This window comes from Triticum aestivum, chromosome 2A, assembly GCF_018294505.1.
Source record: "Triticum aestivum cultivar Chinese Spring chromosome 2A, IWGSC CS RefSeq v2.1, whole genome shotgun sequence".
Taxonomy (NCBI): Eukaryota; Viridiplantae; Streptophyta; class Magnoliopsida; order Poales; family Poaceae; genus Triticum; species Triticum aestivum.
In genome coordinates, this window is record NC_057797.1 from 290,881,288 (window position 1) to 290,906,725 (window position 25,438).

Consider the following 25,438-nt stretch of genomic DNA (forward strand, 5'->3'; position numbering starts at 1 on the left):
AAATGAGCAAGGGTCTTCGCATTTGACTCGACGGGTGCGAAGGGTAAGGAAGCTAGCCGAGCCTAGGAGGATTCGCTTAGGTAGCTGGAACGTAGGGTCTCTGACAGGGAAGCTTCGGGAGCTAGTTGATGCAGCGGTGAGGAGAGGTGTTGATATCCTTTGCGTCCAAGAAACCAAATGGAGAGGACAGAAGGCGAAGGAGGTGGAGGATACCGGCTTCAAGCTGTGGTACACGGGGACGGCTGCAAACAGAAATGGCGTAGGCATCTTGATCAACAAGAGCCTCAAGTATGGAGTGGTAGACGTCAAGAGACGTGGGGACCGGATTATCCTGGTCAAGCTGGTAGTTGAGGACTTGGTTCTCAATGTTATCAGCACGTATGCCCCGCAAGTAGGCCACAATGAGAACACCAAGAGGGAGTTCTGGGAAGGCCTGGAAGACATGGTTAGGAGTGTACCGATTGGTGAGAAGCTCTTCATAGGAGGAGACCTCAATGGCCACGTGGGTACATCTAACACAGGTTTTGAAGGGGCGCATGGGGGCTTTGGCCATGGCATCAGGAATCAAGAAGGAGAAGATGTCTTAAGCTTTGCTCTAGCCTACAACATGATTGTAGCTAACACCCTCTTTAGAAAGAGAGAATCACATCTGGTGACTTTTAGTAGTGGCCAACACTCTAGCCAGATTGATTTCATCCTCTCGAGAAGAGAAGATAGGCGTGCGTGCCTAGACTGTAAGGTGATACCTGGAGAGAGTGTTGTACCCCAGCATAAGCTGGTGGTTGCTGACTTCCGCTTTCGGATTCGTGTCCAGCGGGATAAGCGTGCCAAAGTCGCTAGAACGAAGTGGTGGAAGCTCAAGGGGGAGGTAGCTCAGGTGTTCAAGGAGAGGGTCATTAAGGAGGGCCCTTGGGAGGAAGGAGGGGATGCGGACAATGTGTGGATGAAGATGGCGACTTGCATTCGTAAGGTGGCCTCGGAGGAGTTTGGAGTGTCCAGGGGAAGGAGAAGCGAAGATAAGGATACCTGGTGGTGGAATGATGATGTCCAGAAGGCGATTAAAGAGAAGAAAGATTGCTTCAGACGCCTATACCTGGATAGGAGTGCAGACAACATAGAGAAGTACAAGATGGCGAAGAAGGCCGCAAAGCGAGCTGTTGGTGAAGCAAGGGGTCGGGCATATGAGGACCTCTACCAACGGTTAGGCACGAAGGAAGGGGAAAGGGACATCTATAAGATGGCCAAGATCCGAGAGAGGAAGACGAGGGACATTGGCCAAGTCAAATGCATCAAGGACGGAGCAGGCCAACTCTTGGTGAAGGACGAGGAGATTAAGCATAGATGGCGGGAGTACTTCGACAAGCTGTTCAATGGGGAGAATGAGAGTTCTACCATTGAACTGGACGACTCCTTTGATGAGACCAGCATGCGTTTTGTGCGGCGAATCCAGGAGTCTGAGGTGAAGGAGGCTTTAAAAAGGATGAAAGGAGGCAAGGCGATGGGCCCTGATTGTATCCCCATTGAGGTGTGGAAAGGTCTCGGGGACATAGCAATAGTATGGCTAACCAAGCTTTTCAACCTCATTTTTCGGGCAAACAAGATGCCAGAAGAATGGAGACGGAGTATATTAGTACCAATCTTCAAGAACAAGGGGGATGTTCAGAGTTGTACTAATTACCGTGGAATTAAGCTGATGAGCCATACAATGAAGCTATGGGAGAGAGTCATTGAGCACCGCTTAAGAAGAATGACAAGCGTGACCAAAAATCAGTTTGGTTTCATGCCTGGGAGGTCGACCATGGAAGCCATTTTCTTGGTACGACAACTTATGGAGAGATATAGGGAGCAAAAGAAGGACTTGCATATGGTGTTCATTGACTTGGAGAAGGCCTATGATAAGATACCGCGGAATGTCATGTGGTGGGCCTTGGAGAAACACAAAGTCCCAGCAAAGTACATTACCCTCATCAAGGACATGTACGATAATGTTGTGACAAGTGTTCGAACAAGTGATGTCGACACCGATGACTTCCCGATTAAGATAGGACTGCATCAGGGGTCAGCTTTGAGCCCTTATCTTTTTGCATTGGTGATGGATGAGGTCACAAGGGATATACAAGGAGATATCCCATGGTGTATGCTCTTTGCGGATGATGTGGTGCTAGTTGACGATAGTCGGACGGGGGTAAATAGGAAGTTAGAGTTATGGAGACAAACCTTGGAATCGAAAGGGTTTAGGCTTAGTAGAACTAAAACCGAGTACATGATGTGCGGTTTCAGTACTACTAGGTGTGAGGAGGAGGAGGTTAGCCTTGATGGCCAGGTGGTACCTCGGAAGGACACCTTTCGGTATTTGGGGTCAATGTTGCAGGAGGATGGGGGTATTGATGAAGATGTGAACCATCGAATCAAAGCCGGATGGATGAAGTGGCGCCAAGCTTCTGGCATTCTCTGTGACAAGAGAGTGCCACAAAAGCTAAAAGGCAAGTTCTACAGGACGGCGGTTCGACCCGCAATGTTGTATGGCGCGGAGTGTTGGCCGACTAAAAGGCGACATGTTCAACAGTTAGGTGTGGCGGAGATGCGTATGTTGAGATGGATGTGTGGCCACACGAGGAAGGATCGAGTCCAGAATGATGATATACGAGATAGAGTTGGGGTAGCACCAATTGAGGAGAAGCTTGTCCAACATCGTCTGAGATGGTTTGGGCATATTCAGCGCAGGCCTCCAGAAACTCCAGTGCATAGCGAACGGCTAAAGCGTGCGGAGAATGTCAAGAGAGGGCGGGGTAGACCGAATTTGACATGGGAGGAGTCCGTTAAGAGAGACCTGAAGGATTGAAGTATCACCAAAGAGCTAGCTATGGACAGGGGTGCGTGGAAGCTTGCTATCCATGTGCCAGAGCCATGAGTTGATTGCGAGATCTTATGGGTTTCACCTCTAGCCTACCCCAACTTGTTTGGGACTAAAGGCTTTGTTGTTGTTGTTTGTTGTTGTTAGTTCTTATGAGATTTTGTTGTTTTTGATCCATGAATTTGTTGTTTGGCAAGTGGATCTAACCTTCCCTCACCATCCCTCACCATCCCCACCACGAAATCCACCCCAAAATCTGTCCAAAAAATTTGTGTTCATCCCAAGCCCAAATCTACCACGGTTGACCCCGGACTATCCAGACACACTCCCAGACGATCCGGTCATTTACTCGGATGATCCGGAACTCCACCCAGATCATCGGCTTCGGCTGACGAAACTGCATTTAGAAAAAAACAAAGATCAGCCACCACAAATTCTTCCGCATCCTCAGCCACCTTTCCACCACCATTAGCCTTCCGTAAAAGCCCCACTTCGACCACACCAACCACATCTTCCGCTACCAGCCCAATTTGACCCATTTTCTTTGAGATTTTGAGTTGCGTTTCCGTTTCCTAAGATGTTTCGGCTAATTAGGGATGGTTCGACATCAACAACACCGCCACTCATCATCACCACAGATACGACGTTGACAACGACCCCTTCACCACTTGACACAACAATCGTAAGCAATGGCGGTAACTTCGACGACTTCATTGTACATTTTCTTGCCATTGCATTGATAACCCCGAGCCGTTTGCGAAGCTTGCCCACCGGGACTAGCCATTTGAGAATTGTCGGGCCACGTTACTTGGGCACTTTAGTGATACATACGCCGCATAGCTTCCTAGCGTGCTCATATCTTGTTATCATCTCTTGTGTCACAAGTTACTCCCGTGCATATATCATTGCTATCTTGGATCGTGCATTTCGCATAAGTGGCAAAAACACCATACATAAAAAAACAAGCTTTTAAGCAAAAGAAAAACAAAGCAAAGAGCTTCTAAACAATAGCATCGAGCCACATTGCATGCCATTGATCATCACAGACCATATATACATTAGCATACTTGGGATAGAAAGACGACACGTTTTGTTTCTCATAGGTTGTGCACAAGTACGTATCTCGCCCATTTGAGCAATCGTGCTACCGTCTCTTCTAGTATTCATGCAACACAAGCTTTTTCCATGGTAACACATTTTGTGTTCATTCCTTGGTTGTGCAAATCCCATTTACCTTCCGTGTGTTAGTTCTAAGTGATATCATAGGTTTTGATCTATTTGCTTTGCATGTAATTTGTGAATCTTTTTCAACATTATCAATATCTTGACTAACACTTGCTTCAATTTTGTGCCACTCATCCTAATCAAGCTCCTTGATAAGCATTACTTGTGTAGGTGCGAGATTGATAAGATCCGGTACCAATTTTACTATTTCTACATACACACATCCGGTGCTTAAGAGTCCCCGCGTCGCTCATGCCGAGCGACTCGGGGGAAACCCCAGCCGCCGCCGGCTCGGCCCCCACCTCCCGCCCATCCCCGTGTCGCCGTCGCCGGAGGGCCGGCCGGCAAAGCCGCGCCGGGCCCTGGGATGGCAGCGGCGGGGCCTTTCTCCACCAACCCTCCCTCCACCAGCACCCCCACCCCCGGATCTGGTGCCTGCGGCGGCGGCGGCCTCCTCTGGCGATGCGGGCGTCCCCTCCCCCGATGGCTCCGGCTTGCTGGCCGCGCTGGTGCCCACCCCCTGCCCCGCGGGCCGCGACTTCCTGCGGCTGCTCTGTCCGGCCCCAGATCCAATATGGGGATCCACTCCGGCTGGCTGTGGTGCTCTCCGGCCGGGCGCACTCTGCCAACTGCGTACCCCCTCCTCCGACCCCCTCCCTTCGAGCTCCGGGTCGGCCTCCTCGTGAGGCAGTCTTGGAGGCGGCTGGCTGCGCCGGCGGTGCCGGTTTTTTGCTGCGCTTCGTCCAGATTTTGGCTGTGCGCAAGTCCCCCTCGTCTTCCACCCGGCAAGAGCGGCTTCAGCCCGGTGGCCATGGACCTGCGCCTCCTCCTGTGCTCCTGGCAACCGGCGCGGCTTCGGACCCGGCGTGCCCTAGGAGCTGCGCTTTCCGACTCCCTTGGCTCGCTGGCTCCTCGGCGTCTCCGCTTCACCACCACCCTGTCGGTACCTGGTTGGCCGTCCATCCCGGTGCATCTTCGCCTCCGGTTTGCTTCAGGAGCTGCGTCCCCTTCCGGCTCCTTTGGCACGCTGGTGTCCCTGCTGCTCTGGTCCCGGCGGCCTGTATCTGCGCTCCCTTCCAGATCATGGCTCGTCCGGGGCTCCGGCCACCGTCGCATCCCCGCCACCTTTCACTCCGCTCAGCCTCGCAGCCTTGTCCTCCTCCGAAGCTCGCGCGTCCAGCGGCGCCCGGTGCCTCCTTCGTCGTCGGGTGCGGCTCCCCCTCCTGCGGTCGCTGCTCTGGCGTACGCCTGACTGCCTCATTTCCGATATGTGCTCCGACGGCTTGGGATTGCTCGGAATTTGGCCAGGGCGAAATCCCTGCAGGTTATGCTGGCAGCGACGACATCCGTGGATGTCGTGCCCTTCTTGAAGGCGCTGCCATGGCCATCTTCTGCGCCCCTCTTCGAGCTTCAGGGGAAACTCTAGGTCCGTTTTTCCGGACCGGACGACGACAGCGTCTCGGTGTCGTTCTCCTTCGTGAAGGCGTTGTCTTGTTTTGCTCGGTGCGTCCTCGGTGCTAGTTTTGGAGAATTGGTAGTATGGTTATTAGCTGGATAGCTTCTCTAGTCGAAGAGTTTTGCTGTGTTCTTCTTTGTTTGGGTCGAGCATCTCTTGTCTTTACTCATCGGGCACCCATGTTCACGCCCATTGCGTTCGTGTCATGTGTTGTACCACATCATGTACTTATTCTATCTTCTTCTATCAATGAAATGATACGCAATCTTTGCGTGTTCACCAAATTTTTTTTTACTATTTCTATAATACCATATTGAGTGATCATTGATCCATCTTCAACATCGGAAAAGGTAAATTTGGTATTGTTCTTCTCAATTTTTCACTCACATTTGCTCGGGCCTTGTGATGGATAGCCCAAGCACGTCAAACCCGCCCTTCGACGACAACGAAGGCGCTGACAACTTCGTCACCAAAACTCACCACTTTGCTCTACTACAACGAGCCATGCATCAAGCAAATGAAGCCTTGAGTGATCGCATTGATTAATTCGCAACCGACTTGCGCCAATCCGAAGCAAGAAATCGGGACTATCTTGACGCGAAGTTGTCCACTCAAATGGAAGAGATTCGTGCAATCTTGGTCACACACACCTCTTCAACATCTTCATCATCAAGAAGGCAACATTCAAGCCACCACTCTTCAGACACCTCTTCCGATGCAAGTCTACCACGATCTCGTTCTCATCTTCGAGATGACCATCAGGCTTCACAAAACCCATTCCATGGCAATGGATTACAAGACCACCTCCGTGAGCGCGAACGACGTCGTCGACAAGAACAAGACGCCCTTGAACAAGAGCAAGAGTGACAACGTCAACGCCATAAAGAGCAAGACGACGACGTCCTACGGCAAGAACAACAACGCCATGAGGACCAAGCGCTTGAAGCACAATGAGCTCTAAGCGAATCCACTTGCGCCATGAATGAGCGCAATAAAAGAGTGCGTGAACAAGAACAAGCTCTATGACAAGAGCGACAAGATGAAGATGTTCGCAATGAGGAACGCCATGAAATGAGGCAAAGAGCAAGAATCCCTCGGCCCCGACATCAAGCTAGTCATGAGAAGCAAAGTTCAAGAGCCTCCTCCACGCCAAGAGCGACATCACCATCGCAACCATCATAATGAGGAGCAACGCTATGACAAGCTCAAGTTCACCATGCCTAAGTTCTCCGGAACCACGAACCCGGAAGACTATCTCTAATGGGCCTTAAAAGTGGACAAGATATTTTGTCTTCACAACTATGAAGAGGAAAAGATCGCAATGGCCTCCCTTGAGTTCCAAGGCTATGTTCTAATTTGGTGTGAACAAGTTGTTGAGACGAGAAGGGAACAAGGCGAGCCTCCGATTTCTACTTGGAATCAAATTAAGGAAATCATGAGAGCTCGCTTCGTGCCTACACACTACAACCGTGATCTCTTCAAGAAGCTCCAACTTCTCAAACAAGGCACAAAGTCAGTTGAGGACTACTACCAAGAGATGGAGATTGCCATGATACGAGCAACGTAAAGGAAGACGAGAAGCAAACAATGGCGAAACTCTTGAATGGCCTCAACCACCAAGTCAAGAAAATTGCGGATTTCCAACAATATTCCAACCTCCTCGGGCTCGTGCACCAAGCAACCAAAGCGGAGCGACAGGTGCAAGATGACTACAAGTACTCCAAGTACTCATCAAGACCTTATGGCTCCAACATTCAAGCTTCTACAACTCCGGCGCCTACAACGACTCGAGCTACACCCACTAGCAGTGGAACCTCAAGCTCCAAGCAAACCTACGACATCTTTTTGAGTTGTCCCTCTACAGGCAACTACAAGCCAAGAGCTTCATCATCTACAACTCCTCCAACGGATGCTATCGCCGAGACAAGCTTCATCTAATGTTTCACTTGCAAACGCCGTGGCCACAAGACATTCGAGTGCCCCACAAGACGCACCATGATCGCCAACGATGACGGCACCTATGACTCTATGAGCGATGATGAAATGGAAGCCTTTAGCAATGTCCACATTTCTCCCAGGTAGCTACACGCAGCAGTTAGCTTTTCTCCTCGAACAGCCGCCCGCAGCAGCAATGTCCCCTTCTTCTCCCCCGGGCAAGCAGCTGCACACAATAGTAGCTCCCAGCCTATGTTTTTAAGGCGGTAAAGCGTCATAAGGCGGAGGAGGGCCGCTCTGACGCCTAAGCGCCAAGGCGAGGCGGTAAGGCGAGGCAAGGCGACGCCTTAAACATTGCAGGAAAAGAGTCATCAATAGGTCTGCACATATTAATACTAGAAAAAGAGCAATGGCTGAGAGATGGGCCACTACTTATGCACCTCCTAGTGGCCCAAAAGCCCATCTAGCGGCCATATACACCCCCGTGACCTAATTCCACTATCTCTTCCCTTCTTTCCCACCACAGCCGCCACGAAGCCACACCCTTCTGGTCCTTCCTCCCTCCTCCAGTCCCCTCTCCTCTTCATGGCCCCACCCTTCTCCCTCACAGCAGCAAGCCCCAGGAGCCCCCAGTCCTCCCTCCTCTTCATGGTGCCGGGAGACAGCGGGGCCGTCATCTCCAAGCCCCAGGAGCAGCCAGAACTAGGGCAGCCACAGCCGTACACTTCATGTCTGTCTAAGGCGGGGTAGACGCCTTGCCATCCTGGGGCGCCTTGACGCTTAGGCGACGACTAGGCGACGCTTAGGCGACGCCTTAAAAACATAGCTCCCAGCAACAGCAGCAGCTCAAACCGCTGCCTCTCTTCCCTTCCCAATCAGCAGCAGCCAGCAGACACAGGAGCAGCACCCCTCAGTGGCAGCAGCAACGGCAGTAGCAGTGCATTCTAGCGAATTCAGCAGCAGCAGAGCCGCATCTCATCTTCCTCCTCTGTCGCGCAGCCACAGAGGTACCAGCAGGCAGCAACTGCACTTGACACCCGTACCAGCCAGCACTTTTCCTAGCTCCAGCACCGCCGTCCATGCAGCTCCCGTGCATACAGCCGCGCCCACGACTTCCCCGCTTGCAACAAATCATCACCGACAGCCAAGTCAAAAGTACAAGAAAAAACATCTCCCCATACACTACCACAATCCAAATTCTTCCTTACCCAACGCATCACCCTCCATGCCCCCACTGCCGGTGTGGTTTTCATGATCTGCACCAAGTTCCTGACAGATGTCAAGTGGGATGTGCTGATGCTCAGGTGGGCGCCTGCTGCTGCTGCTGCTCCTTCGTCTTCCCCGGCACTGGCCCAAGCTCACAGCAGTCGTCTGATCCAAGATGTGCTGCTCTTCTGGCCACCATCAGGACCAAAGCTTGAAGTGGTGAAGGGAGGAGGTTGTAGGCTGTAGCCTTCTTCAGGCCACACACTGCGCCATGAGGCATTTGCTTTAGTCAGTCCTGCTGGACAAGGCCATCTGTCATGGATCAAGTGATCACAGAAGTGCCCATCCAGCTCCCGACAGAGACAATGACAGCGGCACCCCTCTCTCTAGCTGTGCCTTTCGGTCTCATCCAACTGTGGTAGTTGGCGGGTTAAGGGTTCGGAAAGAGAAATTGTTTTCTACTGCATGTGACCGGCCACAAGGCTGAGGTTGCCCTTTGCTGAGGTCAGCCTTAAGACTTACCCTTACGCCACAATGAAGATAGCTGGCATAAAGCCCTCATGGTTGGGCTTATTTTTGCCTTGGGAGATACTCAAAGTATGACATGACCATGGTCATTAACTCATGCTCATCTAACTCTTTATGCAATTCTTGAGCATATATAGCTGTCATATGTATCATTAACAATAGTGGTACCTCTAGTAAACTTTCATAATTACCTACGGGTACAGAGTACTGTAACTATGAACTTGTGTAAATTGAGCATGAAAATTAGTACCTGTAGGCAGTAATTGGAGCATCTGAATTTGCTTCTCTGGGCATCAAATCCATTCCACGGCCCGCACTAATCATTTTCGCTGCCAGATCTATCATTTCTCCTGTTTCTGGAAGAGTTGCCCTATACTCCCTGTCACTTACTGGGGCCTGAATAAAAGATCATTGTAGAATTTCTATCAAGATACTATTAAGGTGTTAAATTAATTACAGCAAAAGCAATTATTATCAACACTTTACAAGCTAATCAGTTGCTTCTGTCCTTAGGGGTGAGAATATCATGTGCAATACTCGGGGAACAAGAATATGGACAGGAATACTCGGAGAACAAAAATCCTTCTGTGCAATACTCGGAGAACAAGAATATGGACAGGAAAATTATACCTGCAAAATTACCCCAGAAACTGCTTTGGAACATGCAAAGTTTGTCTGCATGTAATGTATAATATCCTGGCATTCATAAAAGTGTCTATGTTATCTCATACTGTAGACCATAAAATAGTGCAGTATCTACTGTAACAGCATACCTGGCAACCAGTGCTGTGACCGAGCAGTATTACTCCTTCAGAATTATCTTTATTTATCAAGTAGCCGATGAGCTGATCAAGTTCCAATGCATCCTTGCAAAAGAAAAAATACAATCAACACATAGACTAAATCAAGCAAAGAGAAGCAAAAAGGAAAAATCAATCAAACGTTAATCCAAGCAAAACTGGTTGTATCACTACTGCCATTGATTGTCCTCATGTATTCTTATCATGCTGCATTGCACTAAAAAAGTCAAAGGTAAAATCAGAAGGTTTGATGAATAATGCAGTATGTCATCAACGCAACTGTCATACAATGCTTTTAGTTCATACGCCAAAATAAAAGGCATCTTCTATTGCAAACATGACCAGGGAGCGTTCTCCCCACGATAACAGATTTCTATTTTTACAAACGTCCCACCCATGGTTCTGAACTGAAATTCATATTCAACCAAGATTCAGGAAATGGCAGGTAAGATTCAGGAAATGGCAGGTAAGTTCTCCCCACGATACCCGAGTATAAACATTTTTCGGTTTAAGAGAACAGCTCATAGGTAGGCTCTGACCACCTAGCCTTCCAAAACTATTTACAACTTTATACAGTGAATCCTGGTTGAAGGGGAGCCTTAGCGCAGTGGTAAAGCTGCTGCCTTGTGACCATGAGGTCACGGGTTCAAGTCCTGGAAACAGCCTCTTACAGAAATGTAGGGAAAGGCTGCGTACAATAGACCCAAAGTGGTCGGACCCTTCCCCAGACCCTGCGCAAGCGGGAGCTACATGCACTGGGGCTGCCCTTTTTTATACAGTGAATCCTGGTTGAAAGAACATGCGGTGCCCCCATGTTTGGTTTTGGTAGTTAATGACAATCTCTATGGTTGCCTTGAGTTATATTTGAAGGATTTGTCCATAAGCTTTTCTTAAGTCCATGTGTTGGTTTCAAGGAGTTTATGTGATGACCAAAGTGTTATTCAAGGAATTGTCCAGAGATTGGTCATGTAGAAGACATGATACAAGGTTGATCAAGACCAAGTCAAAGAGTGAATCAGGTTGATGTACCGAGAGGGATCAAGTGATCCCATGGTATGGTAAGCATTGTCCATTACGCTTTGTGTACTAACCCATGGTCTACGTGAGAGTTTTTATGTGGGGTTAGGCATGTTTCCATGGGCTTGCGTCAAGAGGAGTTCTCATACAACCCATAGAGGATGACATGAAGTGGTGATCGTCATCAAGATTGTAGTGTGCAAGTTCAAGTGGAGCATCACGAAGAGATCATGCTTGAAGCTTGTCGTCCATTGTGGTGACAATGGACTTGTGAAGATGTTCCGAAGTGTGGCTCACCCATAGTGGAGTATGGGGGAGCAATCTACTAGTCTCCATCGAGCCAACGCAATCAAGAAAGGTGGTCCAACTTGAGAGAGTTAAGATCGTCATCATCTAGCTCAAGTGAACTATGTGCAAGGCAAAGGTTTGCCCGTGATAGGATTTCTATTTTACCGGTCTAATGGTGGTAGTTGGGAGACCGGGTTATAGGATCGATTGCCGTACTATCAAGGGGGGCTCTCAAGTTGGTAGCTTGATCGTATCGTTCGTAGAGAGCTCAAACCATTGCATCCTTGCATCATCTTTCTTGGTTCTTGTTTGGTGTTTCTCTTTGTGAGTTTTAGAGCTTATGGTCATCTTCATGACAAGCTTGAGTTCATCGAAAACGGAGTTCATATATGCATCGTCTATGATGTTTCAGGTGTTGGAGTTTCTGCCGGTTCTTCATTCATAGAAGTTTCACATCTCTATATCTTAGGCATACTCCCTCTACCACTTCTTACTATAACCGGTCGCTGTTGGATAGTATTTTTCGTCATCTATCCAACAAGCTTGAGTTTGCTCAATTCGGAGCTCATTTACAGAAGTTATGGCAGTTCAGGCTTTCCCGCATCCATCTGTTTTGCTTAGGCCTTTTGTTGCTCTCTAGCGGTAGTACCACCCTGGACAGCGGTAGTACCACCCTGGACAGCGGTAGTACCGCTTGCGCGGTACTTCCGCGGTTCCAGTGCCGTTGCTTAGGCCTTTTGTTGCTCTCTAGCGGTAGTACCGCCCTGGGCAGCAGTAGTACCGCTTGCGCGGTACTTCCGCGGTTCCAGTGTCGCGGGCACTACCACTTTTTTCGGCTTCTGGACTCTTTATCGCTTCAGCGGTAGTGGCGAGCGGTAGTACTGCTCTAAGCGGTACTACCGGCCAGCCACTACCGCTGCTACTTCCACCTATTTTATCGCCTCTGGACTCGTTTTCCTCTCTACGGTTGTAGGGCGGCTGTAAGGGGCGGTAGTACCGCTTCTCCCCTGTATACTGCAACCTCAACGGTAGTACTGCTCCGGCGGCACTGCCGCCTCCGGATGCTTCTTCTGTGCACTATACTCCGGGTACTTCCACCCGAGCGGTAGTACGGCTTCTGCGCGTCCAGTGCACATAACGATTGGATTTGGGGAGGCCTATAAAAGGGGGTCTTCTTCCCAATGATTCTTATCCTTTGAGCTCGTGTTCTTCCCCCATTGTTGAGCTTCTTCGAGCTTGCTATCTCTCAATCCCTCCTAGTTTTGGGGGAAAAGAGAGAGGAGATCTAGATCCACATTTCCACCAATCACTTTCTCCTCTATGTGAGGGGAACCCCTTGGATCTAGATCTTGGAGTTCTTAGTGTTCTCCTTGTTCTTCCTCTCATTTTCCTCCATAGCTTTCGTTGCTTTGGTGGGATTTGAGAGTGAGGGACTTGGGCACTCCGTGTGCCCTTGCCATTGCATTAGTTGCATCAGTTTGAGTTCTCCACGGCGATACGTGGAAGTGAATAGTTGAGAAGCTTATTACTCTTCGGTGCTTGGTACACTAGAGCTTGTTCCTCTTGGGTGCTTGGGCGCCCTAGACGATTGGTGGTGTCTCGGAGCTCGATCATTGTGGTGTAAAGCTCCGAGCTTGCGTCGGGGTCTCCAATTAGGTTGTGGAGATTGCCCCGAGCAATTTGTACGAGTTCCGGTGACCGCCTCCAAGAGTTGTCAAAGTGTACGGGTTCGGTGACCGCCCCCAAGGGTTGCCATTTGTACGGGTTCGGTGACCGCCCTCAAGGGTCCCTTAGTGGAATCACGGCATCTTGCATTATGCGAGGGCGTGAGGAGATTACGGTGGCCCTAGTGGCTTCTTGGGGAGCATTGTGCCTCCACACCGCTTCAAACGGAGATTAGCATCCGCAAGGGTGTCAACTTCAGGATACATCGTCGTCTCCGCATGCCTCATTTATCTCTTAACCGAGCCCTTTACTTATGCACTTTACTTTGTGATAGCCATAGTGTTTCATGTTATATATCTTGCGGTCACTTAGTTGTCTGTCTTGCTTAGCATAGGTTGTTGGTGCACATAGGTGAGCCTAGTTGTTTTAGGTTTTGTGCTTGACAAATTAAACACTAGTTTTATTCCGCATTTGTTCAAGCCTAAACCGTAATTATTTTTGAAGCGCCTATTCACCCCCCCCCCCCCCACACACACACACCCTCTACGCGACATCCACGATCTTTCACCGGTAAGTTTCACAGTACCAATGGTACTTTGTGTTTCTGCTAGTTATTTTTATGTGTGTGAATTTTGAAGGTAATAATGTGTCAGGCTGTAGAAGTGTGCCATGCTGACTATGTAGTAACCTTCCCCTGTTTCTTCGTGCCAGATCTAGTTTAAACCGTCGATTGCCTATCCAGTGGCTCTCCCTTGATGATAACGGTTCGCCACTGGTGCCGCTGCTCACCTTTTGATGCTTCATCCTAGGGCTCCAATCCTTCGACCCATCGTTGTTTACTTTCCGACAAGCGCATGTGCGCAGTGTTGCTTTTCTTCAGTCTTTGTGTTGTAATGGCTATAAAGCCTCCCCTCTTTCTCCATTTTGGACACGCTGAATGAAATCGAGTATAAACCCTAGCCGCCTGTGGCGTGCTTCTCCTACTTTCCCCTTTTTCAAGGAATACACCCTAGGTTGATTTCCTCCAAATTCTCTCTGAAATTGCTTGGTTGATTGTTAAAATTTAGTTAAGTCTAGTCCAGGTCTTGACACAATGAAATGTTGATTCTCCTATGCATAAAATTTGTAGCTGACATTTTTCCATGTGATAGAGTTCATACAAAAAACCAAGGGGGCTTCAAAAGGCTCTCAAAGGGTCAAGTTTCAAGAAGCAAAAACAGGTTACACTTATAGAGTTGTATAACTTAAGAGCAACTCCATCGCATAATTCAAAATCCGATTATCAAGAATATCTGCTGTACTGAAGGAGTAAAAAGGCTTTTAAAACACAGAACCTCAGATCCTCTTTTATCATGTAATAATGAGAACACCTCAAGGATATTGGTCTATTGCATGCTTTGCTACAATTCAGAAAATGTTATTCTATTTGATACAAGGATGAACAAGCTGATGTAATTATTGACTAGTAAAGAACATACTTGCTCCAAGCTGGAAATTCCGTATCCAGTATATGATGAAGAAAGTAATGGTTGAACCAGTGACCATTTCTCAACCTCCAACGCAAGTGACAATGGTTCCAAGTAACTGTTAGGTTTTCGAAATGGATTAGTGCTATAGAATCAGACTTAATTGTTATATAAATAATCAAATAAAACAGATAAGTTTTGCATTATGATAATATATTTCTGAAAGCGTGTTATGATCAATTTGTTCCATCAGTCCACCACCACCTCGTTGAACATGCATAAATTTGCTGACACTTTGCCGTGGTTTTGAGGCTGTCTCACTTTGAAAGATTTCTGTTAACCGGGACCAAAACAAATTCTAATACTCCCTCCATTTTTATATACAAGGCCACAATCAAAATTATAATTTGCAACTATACAAGGCCACAAACACTAATCGAGACAAACTGATGGTATTTGCCTCGTACTAGCAAAGGGGGCATTAATTATCCCTTGCATGCATGTGGGTGTGAGAAGGTTGGCTTGCATGAGCCTCATTAATCAACCAAAAGGAGTGAGAGCATTGGTTTGTTGTAGGTGGGATAGAAAAATATGCATTAATTAACACGACAAACAAGGAGACAAGCTAGCTTGCTAGTATATTGCCTTAAGCACACATTTACTTTTGCCTTGGTACCTGTAATATGGGTTTGTGGCCTTGTATACAAAAATGGAGGGAGTAATTATCTTTGGTTAGACTGACAGGGCATTAGGCATAAACCCCATACCACGTGTGATGCTTGGAATTTCTAGCACCTTGAGCAACACATATTTTGCCTTAAATGTTGGGACAAGGTCAGCATTGTAAAGAGTGTTTTTAGTTGACAGAAGGCAGCATTTAGATAACGCAAGGCCAGAAATAAGAAAAACCAAGAGATAAGTAAAGGATGCTAAACTTATTGAAGCATAAAAATGACCAAATGAACACATACTTTAACAGAAGCTTGCCCATTACATGCAGTAGTTAAGTTGAGGGCACAGTTATCAGAGATGATGATTAATACGCTAAAATGAACTACTTGCAAATAAAAAAATTGTTTTATGTCAGCAGTACAACAAATAATGGGGCAAATACAATTTAGCATAACATGGCTATGCTTGGTGTCAGGCTTTGATGGACAGCATGTGCCAGTAATAATTAAGAAAACAGAATCATATATTTATCACTGCCAAGACTAACAGAGGTGAACATAGTAGAACACAAGGAAGAAAGAAAGTTACAAGAATAATGTTTTCAATTATAAGCATGTATCATCGATTAACAATTGGCATGGAGCCAATCATAAAATGCATAATTGGGACATGACCCTGGATGGTACCCTATACCCAATGATTGGGTTAGAAATATCTCTGCTTGTAATGACCTACCCCCTTGGGCCAACAAAATGGAAGAATCTACTACTGACCTAACCCTATTACTGAAAAGTAGATAAAAGTAAACGACAATATTCTTCTATGCTTTATTGAGGGGTCGGCCCCTTGTATAGTAGACAAGACATGACCAAAAGCCGGTAAATCTATTGATCTATTCAAACTCTAATACAATCTCTAAACTGACTGGACTCTTTCCTAATAAAGATGCTTAATCAACTAGGACTCTAATTAAGGGATAAGACTCCATGTTTGATGGACTGGTCCACATAGCATCTCTCCCTTCCTTGAAAAACAGCTTGTCCACAAGCTGTAGGTTGTCAATTGCCTCCCAGGGGATCTTGGCCTCTGATGTAGGGGTGGGCATAAAAACCGATGAACCGAACACCGAACCGAAGCCGAAACTGACAAAACCGAATTTTCAGTTTTTATAATAGTATAAATAATTTTGGTTTTTATTTTCAAAAGCCAAAGTAAGTTCGGTTGATTCGATATTTATCTCGGTTAGCCGAAATCATGCCGAACTATACCTGAGACAGAACACAGACTAACGTGGAACACTCACCCAGATCGAAGGAATGTCGCTCTCCACTTCTCCCGTACCCAACCACTTCGCTACCATCAAAGCCATGGCGACAAGCAGAAACTAGGACGCCACTTTTTTGGATCGTGGGCTGGGCACTTATATGAAACTGCCCCCTTGCATGAAACTGCCCACGTACGAGAATGCAAATAGCCAATCGGAAACTTTAGTCCAACCTCGCATCGCTGAGGAGATAAGGCAGGGACATCCTGCTATATATAAGAGGTTGCTCTCAGCAGATTTGGTAAAGGCAAGGTCTGTCCGGTAGAAACCAAAATCACACCAAATAAGTTCGTTAACCAAACTTTCAGTTAGTTATTTTCAATTCCCATTTTCCGTTTCTAGCTTAGCTAACCGAATTTGAAAATAAACAGAATGATAGAAACCGAATTTTCGGTTTATACCAAATGCCCACCCCTACTCTGATGACTATGACCAGATGTGGAACTATCTTGGTCGTAGTCATCAGCCACGATTAAGAATAGTCGCGCACACCGGTGACCCCGAACATAAATCTCATCGCTGCTGAAGCAAAGATCCTGACGACGACGTTCTACTAACTCAGCTGGAGTGAGGCGCCGAACCAGCCGTGGCAGGGTTGGCTCTGCAGTGGTCGACGGCAAAACAGGTGCTAGTGGCGGTAGCCGGGACGGTATTGTAGTTGCATTGACCACGGGAAGATCGGAGGGGCACAAGGGCCCTGTAGAACCAGAAGCCTGGTTGGTGATGTTGTTGGAGGGAAATGCCACTGCTCATAGGCCTTCGCAAAGGAGATAGCGGTGTGGAGGTCAGGTGGATGCTGAAGCTCGACATCAATGCGAAGACCCTTGGGCAGCCCTGTTGTGTATGGAAACCGTTGTCGGGACGGTGTTAATGGCACATTGTTGCAGCACATGAGCGCTGTTAAGCTTCATGCACTAGGCAACGCAAACAAAAGGCCGAACTGATGGAAAGGGCTAGGCAATCCACATATGCACTTCAATACCCCCTCTCATGTGTGAAGCGGGAAATCACCGAGGATAAAGGTGCAAAATCCTGTGACAAGCGAGGTGAGGAAACCATGGGAGATGGCGGCGGCAGATCTGCAACAAGCGCTAGAAACCTGCTGGTGTAGTCTGCACCCGAGGAAGTGAATAGCAGACATGCCAACTCGCCCAAGGGATTGGCATGGAGTGACGGACCAAACTAAACGTGGCAAGCTTCCTTGAACCACTCCCATGCCGGCATGCCGAATTCGTGCTTGAGCTGTAAGTACCAGAACTGAGCGCCGTACGTGAGGTGGTAGGCTGCAGTCCAGACCTTGTTAGCCTCGTCTGTGCGTTGTCCATGAAAAAACTGCTCGCACCTATTGAGCCAACCAAGTGGATTGACTAAACCGTCATATGTCAGGAAGTCAAGCTTGTGGAAATGAGGCACGCCTGAACCAAAATCTGGTCTGAGGTGATTGTTAGGTAGGGGTGGAAGGGAGCTGATGGGCGTGGTTGATCCATAGATGGGTATCCATGATCTAAAATCCTCTGGATGTGCATGGAGAATGTGATGGTTATGGCTAGCCAAGACGCCACCGGATAAGCCATAGAGTGCTTTCTCTATACAAGTTTATGACTCAGTTCGGGCCTACTTCTCCACTGCCATGATGACAATTGTGGGTGACGGTAACTCTACTTCATTCTGAACCGATAATTGGCTAGTAGGGAGATGGAGGCCCATTGCTGGCTTGGCCCCTAATCTTTTTGCTCTACTCCCTAAGCGAACCATACAGTGAAAGAGGTTGCTGGTGACCTCACGATTGCAGCCCTGGCTGAGTTCATAGACATTTGGGAATTGATGCAAGTTGTGCAGCAACAACCGGATGTGCAAGATGAACACCGCTGAAAATTCAGAGTCTGGCCAGTTCTCAACCAGTTCGGCATATAAGGCCTTATTCCATGGGGTTGTTTATTTTGAGCCATGGAAGCTTATTTGGAAGTCTTGGGCGCCAAAGCAGTGTTGGTTTTTCCTCTGGTTTGCGCTTTACAATAGATGCTGGACTACCAACAGATTAATGCGAAGGGGTTTAACCCACCCGAGCCAATGCCCTATTTGTGATCAAGAGCCAGAGACGATCCAACAGCTTTTAACAAACTGTGTCTTCTCTAGACAAGTTTGGTGCATGGTACTTCCCTTCCTGTTGCTAGACAAGGCACACTTAGCACTTCTTTTTCCTCGCCTTATAATGAACTTGTTTTCTGCCGGTCAGCTTACCAACTTTGGTTGTCACGTCATTCTTGGCGTTGACTCTTGTACTCATCAGGATCAGCGCACGTGTACCATGGTTGGGGCTGGCCCTCGCCGCTGTGATTCTCAGTGGCTTTGGGAGTTAGACTGGCTTCACATTTCTTCCTCTTGCCACCACTATCGCCGGTCCCTCTGCTACCGTCGCTTCAGCTACCGGCTCCTTCCATCAGCAGCATCATCTACTCGGTCATCTTTGTGGTTCTCGGCAGGGTCTGCCTCAGGAGATGTCTCTTTAAAGTGTCAGGGTTGTAGGCTTGGCAAACAGATTCAGCTACCTTATCATACTAGTGAGTTAGTGTCTCAGCGTCCTTTTGATTTAGTTCATTCCGATGTAGGGGGTCCGGCTGCCTTTGCTTCGAAAGGGGCCCATCGATAGCATATCATTTTTTATACTCCCTCCTTCCATCTATATAGGGCCTAATGCATTTTTCAAGATAGCCTTTGACTATTCGCAAATTTAATCATACATGAGATGTGTAATATGAAAAATATATCATTGGAAGCTCCTTTCACATACGAATTTAGTGGTATGCTTTGTGTAAGTTGCATGTCATATATTATTGCTCTAACATTTAGTCAAACTTAGCCTCGAAAAGCGCATTAGGCCCTATATAGATGGAAGGAGGGAGTAGATGATTTCTCTCGCTACACTTGGCTGTATTTTATGTCTTCTCGCAGTGTTCTTTCTATACATAAGTGTTTTGTTGCCGTGGTTCATACTCAGTTCTCTATGCCTATTCATGTGTTTCATGCTGACTCTGCTGGAGAGTATATCTCCAAGATGTTGTGTGTTGTACTGTTGTCCTTGCTGAGCAAGGTACTCTTGCTTGGCTTTCTTGTCCTGGTGCTCACGCCCAGAATGGTGTGACCGAGTGTAAGCATCATCATCTTCTTGAGACAGCTCGTGCCTCTCTTCCGCCTCACTTTTGGGCCGAGGTTGTTTCCACTTCTACCTATCTCGACATCACTATTCAGCTTCCCACTGCTTTGCAGGGTGGGTTTCTTTCGGGCGCCTTTTTGATCGTTCTCCTGATTATTCAGCGCTTTGTTTGGTTGTGTCTAGGTTCTTCTTCTGAACGCACCAAACTGTCCACTCAGTCTGTCAAGTGTGTCTTCTTAGGATACAGTGGTGAGCATCTGCTGTTGGGATCCTGTCGGTCGTCAGATGCGTATTTCTCCAGATGTGACTTCTGATGAGCCTCGTCCCTTCTACCTGCGTCCATCTTCTTTAACCTTTTCAATGGAGGATATCTCTTTCCTCACTTTTTCCGACACACCTATCACTCCTGTTGAGCCCTTGTTTACCCATGTCACTACTGCTTCTCAGACCGTTGAAGATCTGCCACACCCATCTCCTATGGTTTCCTCACCTTGCTTATCACAGGATTTTGCACCTTCATCCCCAGTGGCTTCCTCGCCTCCATCACCCGAGTATCCCAGTGGTTCCTCCTTGTATTCTTCCATCTTTTACTCACGGGTATACCCGTCGCTGCCTCTTGTGGATGAATCTACTGGTGCGCCATCTACTTCTGATGTGTCATCTTCCTCGTCAAAGCCTACTTATGACTTACGTGCTCGTCTACTCCTCATGTTTGACCGCCTTGGTTTTTCTAGCGACGACGCTGCTGTTCTTGAGCCAACTTCTTATTGTGATGTTGTTCATCCTAAATGGCAGCTTGCGATGGCAAAGGAGATTGCTACTCTTGAGCGCACCGGCACGTGGGATCTTGTTTCTCTTCCTCCTGGAGTTTGCCCATCACTTGTAAGTGGGTCTACAAGGTTAAGACTCGCTCTGACAGTTCTCTTGAGCGCTACAAAGCTCGTCTTGTGGCTCGTGGCTTTCAGGAGCTCGTGATTATGATGGGACTTTCGCTCATGTGGCCCATGTGACACTATTCGCAGACTTCTTGATGTGGCCTCTATTCGCCATTGGTCTGTATCTCAGCTTGAAGTTAAGAATGTCGTTTTCTTAACAGTGAGTTGCGTGAGGAGGTCTACATGCAGCCACTACCTATTCTGTTCCTAATGGCATGGTTTGTTGTCTTCGTCACTCCCTCTATGGCCTTAAGCAAGCCCCTCGTGCATAGTTTGAGCGTTTCGCCTTTGTGGTGATTGTCGCTGGTGTTTTGGCGAGCGCTCATGATCCTGCGTTGTTTGTCCAGCTTTCTCCTCGTGATCGAACTCTTCTATATGTTGATGACATGATCATCACTAGCAATGACCCTGAGTACATTGCCTTTGTAAAGGCGCGTCTTAGTGAGCAGTCTCTTATGGTTGTCTTGACCCTATTTGCTACTTTCTTGGGATTAAGGTTTCCTCTACCTCTGATGGCTTCTTTATTTCCCAAGAGAGGTATGTGTAGGATCTTCTTGCTCGTGCCGCTCTTACCGATGAGTGCAATGTTGAGACTCCCATGGAGCTCAATGTTCACCTCGGTGCTTTTGATGGTGATCCCTTGTCTAATCCGACACATCAGCTTGTGGGGAGCCTTTGTCTATTTAGCTACCACTAGTTCGGATATCTCCTATCTTCTCCATAGTTTGAGTCAGTCTACCGCAGCTCCCAGTATGGTTAACTATAATCCCTTCTTCGTGTTCTACGATGTCTTCGTGGCACGATCTCTCACAGTCTTTTCTTTCCCCGCTCCAGTTCATTACAGCTTCGGGCCTATTCTGATGCTACATGGGCTAGTGATCCCTCAGATCGCCATTCACTTTCTGCTTACTGTGTTTTTGTTGGTGGTTCTCTCACCTGGAAGACGAAGAAACAGATCGCAGTTTCCCATTCGAGTGCGGAGTTTGAGTTGTGGGTTGTGGCCCTTTTGACGGCGGTGACTTGGTTACGGTGGTTACTTCAGGAGTTTGGTGTGTTACTACACCTACTGCACTCTTGTCTGACAGTACAAGTGTTGTCAGTATTATGTGTGACTATGTGAAGCATGAGCTCACCAAGCATATTGGTGTTGATGCTTCTTTTGTGTACACTGGCATGCAGGACCAGGTGATTGCTCTTCAGTATGTGCCTTCCAAGTTACAGTTGGCAGATTTTTTACGAAGGCCCAGACTGATCCGCCCCGTGTTTGAGGGCGGTGTTAGAGTTATATTATGTTCCATGTATAGCATGTGTATTTTCCCCGTTGTATGAGGGGTTTCCTGCGTATTTACCACCTTTCTTTGGCACAACAACACCCACCCTGCATTATATTAAAAACAGTGGGGCACATCCCGCCCCACAAAACATTACATTGTCAGAGACTTGAAAGTCCCATAAAACTAAAGCAAGCTTATACATGATCCTGAAAATACACGTGTACACACTCCTAATAGGATAAATGTTGAGGATATCACTTATTGTTAGCATTTCATTCCGCTGGGGATTAGAGATTAATTGGAAATCGGTCGATTAATTGATTTTATCTGTTGACTACTAATCGGCCTGTTTTTGCTTGGAATTCCTAGGTTCCAAGCACTAATAAGGTAAAAATGGAAACAACCAGTCACTGTGCTCTATGCTTTTAAATAGGACAACACTACATCAATGCATAACTACATATTACATGTCAAACAATGAGTCAATGACAAATGGAATAGGACAACACTACATCAATGCATAACTACATATTACATGTCAAACAATGACTCAATGACAAATAGAATAGGACAACACTACAACACATGTCCTATTGAACGGGTGATGAAGTGTGACGTGCGGGAGGCTACCGAAGGGGAGCCCTATTTTGGGATTTCTAACCACATGGCCCAGCCTGATTAATCGCTAGATTCCTGATTAGTCGCTTGTCAGAGCGATAAATCGGCCCAAATGATAAATAGCAAAGATAAGGTATAATCTTAGCGACCACCCACCGATAAGCAATAAATCGGTGAGTTGGACGATATTTTGAACATTAACATGTGTCTTGGATAACTCCGCAGCTTGCCGTGATACATGCACACGCGTCTGCTGACGAGCTCCTCCGCGGACCAACTCCAAGAACGGGCTCGAACGGTGGCCACCACCAGCTGGAGAAAGCATCTTGCAGACAGAAGGGCCTCCACTAGATCCGATTGGATATTGGAGGTTGCAGAAGTTGTTGATGCCTGAGAAGATGGGGATGCTCATGCACCAGCTGACGACAGTGTTGGACATGTAGAATACTGATGAAAGAGTTGAATGAGAAGGAAAAAAGCACTTGCTAGCGATCTGGGAGACACCCCTGAAATGGGCAGTGGATGTCGGATGCAACGCCGTTCAATACTAAGAGCCACGCCAGCCACTCAGATCCGAAACCCAGAAAGGGGCCTCCACTTATGGAGGTTGAAGAGATCTCAAGCAGGAGACTAGCAAGAGACACGGCAGGGATAGTCTTATGGAGATGCATAGATAGCACAAGGAAAGCATCACCCCCGAAAAGAAGATCAGATGGCAAAGATTGCAAGAAAACACCGGCACCTGACCTGATCTGGCCTGAACAGATTGCTGGACACCCATCTGTGAAGCACCACAAGCAGAATTTGGACATCGGAAGAAAAGGATGGGGTTAAGCTAACCCGGTGAACTAAACAAATGGAACCAGCAGCAGGGGCATGGGAAATTGTTGAAAGGGAGAGACCACGACTTGCCGACGGAAAACCCAACTCTCCAAAATTCAACCGCGAGGCAAGGGAATTGAAGGAGGGTTAGATCCGGCAAAGACAGTATAAGGGAGGTTATTTGAGAGGGCTACAACCAAACGTACCATGGAAAGGCCGAAAATGAGGATAACCACGGTGGCTGCAATGCCATGGACGTCAGAGAAACGAGCTCGAAGGTGCCTCCAAACCACCAAGAGGAAGCCCAAACTAACCATAAAGGATGCAAACCAAGTGGATCTACAAAGGGGAGGGTGGCACCGAGCTCCTCTCCCCTCCTTCTCCAGCGAGACAAACCAGCGGAGGAGAAAGGGAGAAGAGGCGATGGGGGAGAAGAGGCGATGGGGGAGCGGAGGTGGAAGACCGGAATAGAGGACTTGAGGAGAGAGAAAGAAAAGAAGAGAATGAAAGCGTCATGGAGTTGTTTACATATTTACCACCTGTACATGTACTATATATATTAGCCCTTGGCCCCAATGGAATACAAGTTGCTATTTCCCTAACAATGGTATCCTTTGGAGGAAAACAATGCTATGATCAAATATTTAATGGAACTATATAGCTAATAAGAGTGGCTGACTCTGCGTGAGACTTAAAAAGAAAAGCAACTTACTCAGTTGCTAAGAGCCCATCTGCCAAACCACCAATGAAAATCACCTGACGGGTGAAATCACGAGTCCTGAACGCAACCTGAAAAAGGGATGTCAAGTTATCACACAAACGCTGCAACAATAACAATAAACATAAAACAATTCATGAAGAGAATTTGTAGATGGAATCATGCAAACCACAATATGATGAGGGGTATCGAGAAATCAAAATAATATTAACAATTCATGAAGAGAATTTGTCGATGGAATAATGCAAACCATAATGTGATGAGGGGTATCGAGAAATCAAAATAATATTCTTTTTTTCTAAATCCCAGATAATATAACAAAAAATAAATAATGGACATGTGTATATGCTAAAAAGATAAAGGCTTCTAAGAGATTTCAGGTAGACACTGCCAGATGTAAAAAGTTCTTGTGCTTGAAAAAATCTACTATGTCATATGTTTACGACCAATCCTTTGTACACTATCATACCTCTTTTGTACAGGATAACTATCAGTTATGTTCTCAGAAAAAATACAGAGCATTGTACTCAAATGATAATCTGACCATTAAATATTTTTAACAACAACAAAGCCTTTAGTCCCAAATAAATTGGGGTAGGCTAAAGCTGAAACCCATAAGACATAAGCTGGAGAAAACAAGAAAAGGACATGCATAAAGGGTCTACATTGTATATTGAGTAGGCTTTCTTCCACAAGAAATGGCAGACACTAATGGACAAATCAACAAAAGGCATGACCATGCAATATCAGCAAAGGAATTAGGGCATCTCCAACGTGGACCCCTACTCCGGCCTCAAATGTCCGGACAGGATTATCCGGACACTTTGAAGCCTCCGACATGGACCGTCAAGACGTCTTAAATCCCCCAGCCCGGCCCAAATCAAAGGGCTACCACGTCGGATCTAACAGTCAGAACCCATCGATTATGACCGCGGATCGCCGCCCCGCTCCCCAACAGGATTTCCCGCCGTCGCGTCGCCTTCCCAAAGCGATTTCCCTCCCGCACCCTCCACTTCCAGACATGGTTTCACTCCCCTTAAAACTGGATGTCGCTCCCCTCCCCTCGCCGCCCAGTCTCTTTGAAAGCCGCCATGGTGCCCCGCAACCATCACAATGTCAATCTCTTCATGTGCCCATCATGTCGAAGCCAATGGAGTGTGAGCCTACACAAAGGCGTGTGCCGCCCATCACGGCACCCGTGGCGCTCGCCGCCCATCATTTAGCCTACGCCGAGTATGAGAAGTGCAAAGTTCGTGATGCTCTCGATCGGGCGGAGCGGCACGAGACGGTCACTTAGGGAGAACTGCCACAACACCCACTTATATGCCGCGGAGGAGCCTGTCGCCGCTCCCACGCCAGTCACCGCTCCAGCCGCCTCCAGTGATGCCCTCTCCGATGTGTCCGAGGAGGTAGCTTCCATGGCTTTGGACGTGATGATGATCGATTAGTCATAGTTTATTTTACTATCTATTTGTATCGCAA

General features: G+C 47.5%; 1 protein-coding gene across 1 annotated transcript in view; it reads right to left on the reverse strand.

Moving 5' to 3' along the window:
• The window catches only part of LOC123188555 (UPF0613 protein PB24D3.06c), a 43,729-nt gene that overhangs the window by 17,169 nt on the left and 1,122 nt on the right, over positions 1-25,438 (reverse strand). The window contains exons 2-6 of the mRNA XM_044600718.1: positions 23,951-24,027; positions 14,452-14,557; positions 9,977-10,069; positions 9,834-9,899; positions 9,454-9,599 (exon numbers count right to left, since the gene is read on the reverse strand). Coding sequence (XP_044456653.1) covers positions 9,454-9,599; positions 9,834-9,899; positions 9,977-10,069; positions 14,452-14,557; positions 23,951-24,027 — 488 coding nt within the window. The remainder of the gene's footprint in view (positions 1-9,453; positions 9,600-9,833; positions 9,900-9,976; positions 10,070-14,451; positions 14,558-23,950; positions 24,028-25,438) is intronic.